Source organism: Centruroides sculpturatus, unplaced genomic scaffold, assembly GCF_000671375.1.
Source record: "Centruroides sculpturatus isolate CEXI.00-Female unplaced genomic scaffold, Cexi_2.0 scaffold1964, whole genome shotgun sequence".
NCBI classification, from domain to species: Eukaryota; Metazoa; Arthropoda; class Arachnida; order Scorpiones; family Buthidae; genus Centruroides; species Centruroides sculpturatus.
The window spans coordinates 36,543-48,271 of NW_019386587.1; the positions used below are offsets into that span (position 1 = coordinate 36,543).

At 28.9% G+C, this 11,729-nt stretch overlaps 1 protein-coding gene across 1 annotated transcript in view; it reads right to left on the minus strand.

The window, feature by feature from the left end:
* Positions 1-11,729, minus strand: part of LOC111615362 (multidrug resistance-associated protein 4-like) — a 49,873-nt gene that overhangs the window by 26,635 nt on the left and 11,509 nt on the right. The window contains exons 2-8 of the mRNA XM_023356779.1: positions 8,170-8,280; positions 6,003-6,108; positions 5,714-5,932; positions 2,537-2,626; positions 2,172-2,335; positions 653-778; positions 107-356 (exon numbers count right to left, since the gene is read on the minus strand). Coding sequence (XP_023212547.1) covers positions 107-356; positions 653-778; positions 2,172-2,335; positions 2,537-2,626; positions 5,714-5,932; positions 6,003-6,108; positions 8,170-8,280 — 1,066 coding nt within the window. The remainder of the gene's footprint in view (positions 1-106; positions 357-652; positions 779-2,171; positions 2,336-2,536; positions 2,627-5,713; positions 5,933-6,002; positions 6,109-8,169; positions 8,281-11,729) is intronic.

Sequence of the window (11,729 nt, forward strand, 5' to 3'; positions counted from 1 at the left end):
CTAATATATATATAGATAATTACCTTTATCTAAAAATATTAATATTAATTATTTTATACTTCTAATTAAATATTTGTTATATACTAGAAATTGTATTTTTTTTTACCTGAATTCTTTTCAATGAAACCCAAATTTCTGCAATGAAATTAATTGCCTTAGAAAACAAAACAACGGTGCCAACATAGATGAAAATCGAAAGGCACATAGTGACAAACACAATATAGGCATCTAAACTGCTACCAAACAAAACTATAGCAAGGAGAGTAAGACATGTAAATATTCTTGACACAGGAAATCCCAATGTTATTGGTAATCCTCGAGTATATAGAAACATTTTCACTTTCTTCATTTCTTTCCTACAAATGCAAAGCAATTACGAAAAAAAAAATTAATGTAAAATATAAATAACTGAAGATATTAGACCAAAACTAAAATATTTTATTTTCTTTTTAAGCGTTTTTAAATTTCTACAACCATCGAACGAGCTAAATATTCATAAGCCATATATACTGGCAAGATATGGACATGTAATATTGCTATTCATCTGTGATTTCTTTTACAATTAAAAACAAATTCAGATTTTAAAGCAGAATTTTCAGGGAAAGAGGTCTTTAATATGAAAAGAAAACAAAAATAGTATGATTATACTTACTTTCTGATTTTTTCTATTAACGAAGCGAATGGCAACTCCCAAGTGTACATTTTAACTAATCTCATGCCAGCAATTACCTCGTTCAACAGATTCAACCTTTCGTCTCCCAATACAGCTGCCTGCAATCTGTCAATACGCAATTTATTTAAAAAGACATTCGTTTTTAAAATTACGTAAAGTAAATTAACAAAATTCTAGTAAAAATTTTACTGACATTTTAAATTATGAAGTTGACACGTTTAAAGTTTATTGCATAAAGTGAATATAAAAAATATTTATGAAGTAATTACTAAAACTACGTAATTTATTATCATCTATTCAAATTTCTAAGTGAATTTATTGCTGAAAATTATTATAGCACTATGTTACCTTAGTTAATTTTACAAGAAGTGGAAACAGTTAAATTTTAGGTATTAGTTATTTTTTCCCTGTGAAGAGCAGTTTAAAAAAAAGTTTAGATGCAGAAATTTAAGTTTAAAAAAATATATTTCTAGATAATAATAAACAGTACAGTTACCTTTACAAATAATTACAGATATTGATATTATAAAACATTATTAATTAACAATAAAAAATTAATAAATTTTTGTAACCATGCTATATGTTGTAAATCCTTCCCATTATTTCTGAATTTTCTCATAATGATGTAAAATTGAAATCATAAAATTCTGATAAAATTTACTGGCACTTTTTCAAATTAGACACCTGTGATACCTTTTGTAATATAACTAACATATGTGGAGATTCTTATATGTAATAGTCCTGTTCATTTTGTTACCAATATTTAGTAAGGATCTGTATAAATGTTTTCTTGCTATGTGAATGTAAAGATTCAGATAAATAATAACCTAACCTTCTCGAAGAAGTTTGCAGTACTTACCATTTTACCATGGAGTAAGAGCAAGCAAACTGCTTCATAAGAAACATTAGACCCAATACTTTTAACTTATTATGCTAAATTTTATACCTTATATAATAAAGATGGAGTTCTTCGATTGATAGCAACCGCAATTTATAATAAATTTCTACTCATAAAAAATGATTCTTCCCCTTTACTTTTGGACGTATGGCAAATCAATTGTTTGCGACTATTGCATTTTCAGTTCTCTCCAAAACAGAAAAAAATTCTAGGCTGATAGTATTTATATCCTACTTGGAATAATTATTTTATAGTCATTAAGTATGAATTTAGCCCAGCAATTTCTTCACACTAGGTTTATAATGAAGAAAATTGGTTTCTGAGACTAACACTTCCAGCTACATTCTGAGCTGAAATGCATTTTGCAAATATAACCAATCTGAAAATGCTGGAGATATCACATTATTTAAGTGATGCAGTTTTATAAAATATATTTGAATATTTTGAAGTTTCAAACTGATTTGATTGATTAAGAAGCAAAAATTTAATTAAGTAAATAAAATTCTGCTAATATAACTGAGTTACAGACAAGTAAACATACTATACTTTTATTCATTTCAGATGTATGTCGTAATTATGTAATTTAAAAAAAATAATTACCTCAATTTTGAGTATAGTTTGCCCAACATAATTTGTAACGGAACGTACAGAAATATGACCGAAAGTCCAACTAAAGTGGCCCATCTGCAGTATTGCCATAGCATCAATACAGCAATAATTAGTAAAAAAGGATTTGTGATTAAATATGAAATAGTGAAGATATTCTGTAAATAAAATATAAATATTTAATACATATAAAGTGAAAGATAACAGAGTATATAATTTATGTTTATTCGAAAAATTAGAAGTGTGTCGTGAAAAATACAAGAATAGTTTGTTATAGTTTGTTAATAAATTTTTCTGGCAAGAAGATATTAATTAACACAATAAAAATAATATTTAAAAAAATAATCATATAAACTTACGCTATAAAATTTGTTGACATCATTTGCTAGAAGATTTACAATTTGTCCTATATTCGATTTTGCCAGAGAAGAAGAACTTAAATTAATTGCCTGGATATAAATAGATCAAATTAAAATAAATACGAAATATAATTCCAAACATTGTTATTTATCAAACAATTAATATAAACTCTAATATTTTTAATACGATAACTTCATTTTCCTGCAAATAACGCGTGTCAATGTATACCCCAGAAAATATTATTTAAAACAGAAATGAAATATTTACATTACCCATATGTTATGTACTATATGATCAACCATTGCTTTACTGGAAACAGGGATTATGATTATAATTGGCATATAACCCGCACATCACACTACTTCCATCATTATCGAAGCTAGTTCAAACTGAGATAATCACGAGTTAAATTGGCAAAAACACGTATAAATTCTACTTACTATTAATGTGAAAACCTGAATATTAATTTCATTTATTTTATAAATTTATAAAACTCAAGATAATATTTTGTCACTGAATTGTACATTTTTCTAACTTTTGAGGGAAATTAAGGGAAAACAAGTAAATCCAGTTTCCTTTCCAACCAGTTTACTTCTTTTCTAAAAGCTTATCACATTCTCTGACTAAAATTTCGACCTAAACTCATCTTAATCAGAAGACGAAAGCTCTTTATTGGAAAGAAATTTTGATATAAAAATTTTTCGCGTTATTTTTGTTGCCAGTCCGTCACTTCTGACACTACTTTTACCTTGTGCCAGAGCTCCCTTAAAATTTATCATCTGACTAACAAGTCAATTAACGTATCAACTTACACCTTGTCCAACATTTCAGCCAGTATATATTTATCAAGAAAAAAAACGAACTATTGTAGAGGTATTATGTTCATAATTGTAAACTCTCTCTCTAATATAAGAATTTTTAAGTAGTATTATTTATATTATATTTAGAGATTTGTATTCATTTCTGTTTTCATGAAATTTTTGTTTTTTCTTATAATCAATACAGAAAAAATTTATTCCTAATGTAGAAAGTTTAGAAAAGCAAATTATATCACAACATCTTGAAAAATATATAATTTATTTTCCCTAAACCTGAATAATTTACATTAAATGTGCAAATGTTTCAACTTTCTATAGAAAAATTTATAAAAAGTATGCTTGAGTGTAACGTACTAAGACCATTTATATGAAACATGTTATTATGATGATGCATCGTTATTTTTATGTGTTCATATATAAACATAGGCCTACATACACACATTCGTTTAAGTAAATATTTTCGTTAGCATAACTATTTAAAGTGTAAATATATATTTAATTGTTAAAGTATCAATATAACACATGTCACAATAAGCAGCTGATGTAGTTTTTTACCCAACTTTAAAGTACATTTTTCATTCCTTATTTTATTCTTTAGATGATTAAATTATTTTCGCTACAGTTCGTTCTTTCATTATGCAAAATCTGCGCTCAAAATCACTCTTGTAATTATGCGAAATTTCAATAGTAATTATCTTTTTAGTAAAAATAGTAAAATAAATCATGGCCGACGTTATTTAACATCTAATAAATATAAAATACGAAGCTTTCACAAAGTATATTTTGTCGTCTCTGTACTTTTTGTAATTTTTAAAGGATAATTGATGGTGTGCAACGACAGGAGGAAAAGCGAAGACACGGGTTTTTATTCTTTGTGAATGCGTCGTATTGTATATTATATATTTATTATAAGTAATTATCTTATTTAAAATATACAATTATATTATATACAACAATCGATGTTTAGACATTTTGTTTTAACATTATTTTTACTAGCAGATAAGCCTGGCATTGCTTAGGCAAAAAGTAACGATAGCAAAGATTAAAGTTATTACATTATAGCCAATCTTAACCGTTTTCACATAATGCAAGAATTAGATCTTCAGGTTTCCAGACTAATAAGAGAATTTTTCGCTGGCTCTGAAAATATGTTCTATTTCCCTCGGAAACCCCCAAAAAAACTGAATCTGTGCCTGTAAATCTTGCATGTCGCTTTCTCTTAACACTTTCATTGTTAACACTTCCATTCTTACTGAACATTTTCATTATTAAAACTTAATCCTGTCTCTCTCCCTCCCTGGTAGGGAATTTCGAAAAATTTCTTTTCAGTGTGCGTTCTCGTGACGTACCCTAACTGTGTATTATATTTCAACTTTCAACGTCTAACCGTTTGGGCTCTGCGCTGATTATTATTATTATCAACCCGTCTCGATTTTATATATATATTATATAAAAACACAGATCGTCTATAACAGTGTTTCTCAACCAGTAACGAATCGTCTCCCCCTTCAACGTAATATCGCCTCCTTCACTTCAAAATTTCGATGGCCAGGGCCAACGCTAACGCCAAAGTCGTACTGCATTGAATACACTTGTGACTAGTATAATGTTATTTGTTTAGTTATTGTACGATATAATGAATAAAATATCTAATTATTCTTAATATAATATTTTATTATATCGCCCAGAAAATTGTTTTTGCCCCCCAAAATATAAATTGTTACTAATCACTTCTCAACATGGAAAAACGCCCACATGGGGGCGATATCGCTCCCGTTGAAAAACACTGGTCTATAATATACTGTACATTTTCAATTGTTACACTTTTTAGCTACTGTTTCATTCAGTTTAATGATCCATAACATTTCATGTTTTACACTTTCAACCAATTTGATGCATCTTAATAACTACCAGAATTTACACCGAACTCTATCTTCGTTAATTAATTAATACTTATTTCTAGTTTTACTTTAACTAAAAACATACAATCTACTTAAATACTTCATAACACAAAAGGTAACATTGTGACCTTAAAATGTATAAAATTCATGAGAAATCACAAACCTGTAAAGCAATGCAAGTCTTTTTCCATTAAAACAGTATACATATATATATATATAATGTGAAAAAAAAGTAAATAAAGCGAGAAAACTAAAAAATAAATTAACTATTTATATTTATAAGACTAAAAGAAGTTTAAAAACAAATTGACTGCATAAGATGACACAAAAATCAAATGTTTATTTCATTAACTAATCAAATAAACATTTGATTTTTATTCCTGTTTATTTGATTAACTAATCAAATAAACGGGAATAAAAACTACTATGTGTTTCTAATAATATATTTAATACTTGCCTTATTGTATATGACAGTGCATAAAGCTACCTTTAACTTCATGCCTAATACTTCTGATATAAAGTAATTAGTATTAAATGTCAACAAATAAATCGCTGTTAGTCCACAAAATCCTGCGGCTAATAAATAAAGTTTTGGTTCATTCCACTCCGATTTGTTGTCAAAATAATATATTATTAATCCTAAAATATATGCTTTGCTTGTAACTACGACAGTTTCCTAAAAATACATAATTGAAATATAAATCATCTTTAAAGGCAAAAATCATTTCAATTCGTAGGCACAGTACCTGAATAAATACAAGTAGAATTACTATTAAGTATTTCCACCCAATGAATCGTAGTATTGCTTTTACTGTGCTTGGATTACTCTTCTGTAATTCCTTATTCCATTCTCTACAAAAACACAGAAAATTCCTACAAGTTAAGAAGATATTACATTTGAACTTTATAATATTTTGAAGCAATTACAATTTACCAATCCTTAAGAAACCAAGAGTAATGTATAAAGTTTTAACTATATTACGCCCTTCTAACAAAATGGATTCTATAATATACTAAAAAATTTTAAATATATTAAACCTTCTTCTACAGTTTTTAAGAAATCAGCGTCTTACTCATACACCCATTGTAAAAGCCTATGTGCTTCTGTTTCCATAAAAACGTTAGTTATGTCACGCATATACTATTTTACTGTTTACTCAGATTTTATTTCTTGGTACAGTATTGTTGTTAGTGCGGAATATTGTTTTCTCCCATCCTCATAAAAGGATCAGTAACCAAACGGCAACAAGTCATCACGTTATAGCTTCTCGACAGACTTTAGGCTTATACAGTATATTATTAATTATCGGGCATTCTTAATAATCAGGCATCCTGATGTGCAAACCATGGTCACACGTGCAACATGTGACCATGTTGCATGTGTTGCATTTGACAATTGCTGTCGCATGTATAAAATTATTTCGCTGCTATTTTTAAAGAGAAAGCACTTTTCAATTAACGTTAGTTGAAGATCTTTTGCGTAAGGGAAATTATGTGAAATGCAAATACGAATTATTGGTATAGATCTGTTTAAATTTTTTATATTATAACTGAAAAATACTTTCTAATATATTATTACTGAAAAATATTTTATTATATATACGTTTAATTAATGTACAAATATATGTAGAAACGGTTTTATTCTGATATCAAGGAAATTTTATATTGTTAAGAAGTTAACAAAATGCAGAAATTGAAGATGTAATTGAAGTTTTCGATGCGATACGACAAATTAACTGTTATTAAACAATAATACAACACTGTTCATTGACAGAGTGACAGCAAGAAAAGATTAATTCAAGCCCAACCACTTATTCCATCTGCACCAAGCAAAAATCCAACCGAGAAGCCATATTAACGTTTTCTTATCTTCATTACTAAGTATGAAGATAAGAAAAATTACAGGTACGATGTCGCCAACATTAATACTATCGTCACATTACTTTTTCTTAGTTTCCAAGACTACAGGTCTCCTAAATATCAATTCTGAAATTCTGTCATATTAGAAGAAAGTAGAGACACAACGGTAGCTGCAAGTATCTATAGCCTAGCAATACTTGTCCTTCTTTTGCCGCAGGTGGGATTCTTTCTCGAGCTTTTAAGAGCCGAACATTAACAGAATTTCCATCTTAATTCGAATAGAAAATACAACAGAATAGGAAAATCCACTAACATCACAGATAAAATTAAAAGAAAAATTTCCGTTAAAGTTTTTTAATGTAACAATTTGAACAACCTTACAGTGACCAAGAAAAAAATATCTTAAGTCCATTTGAAAAACTAAGGTCTAATCTCTGTCAACCTCTTGTACTAAAGTTAATTTCATCTCTAACATACGCTAAGCAAGTTAAATCGCATTACTGTGTTCTAAACAGTAGCTCTTAGCATAACAGAAGGAATGTTAATGATATGTTGGTGTATCGCATTTTTCAATTCTGCCAAATTGTTCATTTTCATTTTTAACCAGTGACTTCATGTCTTGTTTCGTTTAACAATATTGCATACAGCGCCATTTCCCGTTTGTGGTAAATTTTTGAACTAATTTTTTGGGGAAATAAAATCCCATGATATTTTTAAAACTGTTACCAAGTTCGATAATGTTTTGTCCATTAGTTTTCCTTTTATGGCCATTCCAAAGTGCAACTTTAATTATAAAGACCCTGTATTTATATGATATAACAAAACTGTTTAACGGATAATCCTAATTGCTTAATATTTCAGCAAACTCATTTCATGATCATTACCTAGGTCACAGGTAATTTCCACAATACCTACGTTATCTGTAATCACAGTTCCATTACACGTGACAAGAATAATTGTGATTTAACAAAACAATATACTTATTACAGCTCTCCTTTAGTACAAAAAATATTCAATATTATCTGAATGAATATAAGAAGTTGTTAAACTTACTTCTGAAGCTTATTTCCAAGGTACTCTGAAGTATGATATTTGGAAGTTTCGTATAAATCAACTTCTTTTAAAAGTCGCTTTTTTCCTTTAATTATTATTGGAAAAAGCCAACTGAAAGAAATAAATGATTTGTTATTGTTTTTTTATAATCACATTGGCAAGTACTCGAAATTTAAAGAAGAATTTTTTAATAATAAAACTTGTCCTAAAAGTTTTTCCTCGCAGAAGTTTGTCCTAGTGTAACAAAAACTTTATTTGAATGAGATTTAAACCACACTAATTAATATTGAATTAGTAGATAAGCCTGGAGTTACTGAAAAAAAGTAACAACAGCATAAATTAAGTTAGATTATTTCGTTTTTCTAACCCTTCAACTATATTATATCATAATTTTTTACTTATATTTACAAAGGTTGTTTTGTGTATAAATTTATCACACCGACTGATCAATCTAACACATTTTAAAAATTACTTAAATTGTGTACAGTAGAGGAATAAAAAATTTTAAAATGTGTTAGATTGGTCAGTCGGTGTGATAAACCCTTACGAAACATAACCTTTATAGTTATATAGTCGATCTTTCCCATTTTCACTGGGTGCAAGAATTTGGTTCCCCCTTTTCCAAGACTAATTAGAAAATTTTTAGATGGGTATAAAAATATGTTCGATTTCTCGTAGAAGGCAGAAAAACCGCATCTAAAATAGTACAAGAATAGCGGAGCTCTTCAGGGTAATCCTTAACTCTCTTTCTCTCCCCACAGGGGAATTTCCAAAAATCTCTAGTTACAGTGCATTCTCATGGCAGACCCTAACTGTGTACTAAATTTCAAATTTCAATTCTTAACGGTTTGAAGAAAAAACACAACACCTTAATTTGCTGAGAAAAATGTAATGAAAACCAAACGTTTTCATCAAAATCTGTTGGCCATCATCAGGCTAAGACATTCGAATATAAACAAAATAGAACAAAAATTTAAATACAAATAAAATTAAATAACGAACGAAATATATATATAAATGTATAAATAAAAATAAAATAAAATAAANTTATATTATAACATTTATATTTATTGTTAATACTCTTGAAAACATGATCGTACAACGTGGAAAACGTCCAACAAAACAAAAAGGGATTATTCAAGGTGGATTCGAACTATTAAAATCATCCTTATTCCAATATAAAAAAATATTATGAATTAAAAGACATGATAACACACAATCTAAATATATAAAATTACTTGTCCTGAGTGACTGACTATATGACTGACTCATCATCGACCAGAGCAAACCGCTGAACCTAAAGAGGTGAAATTTGGTACACAGTTAGGGTACGTCATGAAAAGGTGCAATAAGAAAAGATTTTTCGAAATTCTCCCGCGGGGGGAGAGAGAGAGGTTTAATGCTTAACCTAAATAACAGCTTCTACTGTACTATTTTAGATGCGATTTTTTGTTTTCAACTACGTTTCGTCTTCATTGAGTACTTAGGTGTATTAAATTGATAACATTTCAGACATTGTTATAAATATTTTTATGTATTTCGATTTTAAAAATGTTCGAACCGTTTTAAATTCGAATTTGTTATTGCATATTGGTTCGATTATAAAACGATTGTAAACGTTTCAGAAAATTGATCAAATTAAAAATAGTCCGTTTGATTCTCGGCAATTTTCATCATTCTCAGCAGTAGGAGTTATGTAACAGTTACTATGGTTGTAGAAATACTGAATATAACTAGGGTTTGCTTGCAAAATCCTCGCGGACAAAGCCGCGGGTAATAGCTAGTCAATTAATAAAAAGAGGATCTATCGACGTCGGGAGAAAAGCATTAGAATTTCTTTTTGGCGCCGCAACCTCAGAACACGTTGAAAATCTAAACAGCGAAGTGAATCAGTTAAAACAAGTTAATGAGGGAATTACTCATCTACTTGATTCCCAGGCCACTCTTTTAAATTACACTTTGAAAATAAGTAAAAATAATAGACAACAGATACATACATTATTTCAAAGACAAAAAACTTTTGATGATTTAATACAAATATACCGATAAAATTTAGCATTTGAAGTATTCATGACAACAATTGAAATTTGAATGCAAGAATTTTGTATGCAAATTATAAAAATTCGAGAAGCCATTAATATTCTAGAACAGTGTTTTTCAACCTTCTTGAATACGCGACCCATTTACAAGTTAAAAAATTCTGGCGACCCCCCACGGCCATATTAAAACTATGTCAGTGATTTTAAAAACTACGTATTTAATGTTCTTTTTGTTGAGATTTAAATATCGATCAAAAAACTAACTGTACTGTAAAATAAACAGGCACAGCCTTCTCGCTGAAATTGTAGTTTTTTTATTGTTGTATAGAACCTACAAACACTTGTCTGTTTCTATTACCCACGACCCCCCGTGTGTGGCTTTGCGACCCACAGGTTGAAAAACACTGTTCTAGAACAAGAACGATTAATTACTCATTTATTCCACGAGGAGTTACGTTACACACCTTATGAAAAATACAACTTCCGGTTTAACCTGATGCACTTTTTAAATTTTATCAATAGATTACAATAGTTGCTGTAGTCCTCCAAGACAAATTAAGAATGTTTGCTAAAATGCCTCTCCTTACTCTTAGTGGATATTTTGAGTCCTACGAAATACTAAAATTGCCCACATATTTCCACCATAAGAGTGTTTGCCTATTTTCAAACCCATTATCCTATTATAGCTTTATCTATGGGTCGACAATCATATATGTTATTGCAATATCACGAATTAACTATCTGTCAATTGTCACAAAGTCGAGAGTAGGTCCTCAACGGGTGAATACGTCTTTCCCATCGCTCCTATTTACGTGAAGGTTGGTTCCGGGAATATTTTTCGGATTCATCGTTTGATACATCGTTGGATAACTTATTTTTTACGGTTAGTTTGATATTAGAATAGTCTGTCTACGTTTATTAGGGGGGAGTTACGGGTTCGTAAATTTAGTATCGTTCGATCGGTTTTAGCGGGGGTTTTATAATATAAAGGGGGGTTTTTTCTATATCGTTATACTATCGTCAGGATATCGGTTATAGTATCAATATTTGGTGTCTTATGGGTTAAATTTAACTGTTCTAGCTCAGTTTTGTGTATATATATTTTATAAGCATTCTGAGGAAGTCTTTGCTCCAGTTCTCTTTGTTCCTAACAAAGGACTAACGGTCTTTGTTATTCTCTTTTTAACGGTCTTTTGTCGATCGTTATATTGTTTTATATATATTTTGTAACAGTTTCTTCAGGTTATATTAGTTGTTTTATTTTTTTTAAATTAAAATAATTAAATAATATATATTATTATTTTATACATCTGGATCTTAGGATTAATTATGTGGCTTTTGTCGTCTAATTGCTTGTGATTAGTATAGGTTCTAACGGTTTTACGGCTATTAACGGTATTATGAATTTGAACGTTTTATCTTTGTAATATAATTTTTATAGTTTTAAGGTCTTTTCAAAGCAGGATTATTTAAAGTAAACGGTGTAGTGCTCTGGTTCATTTTTAATTATTTAGTTAGGGG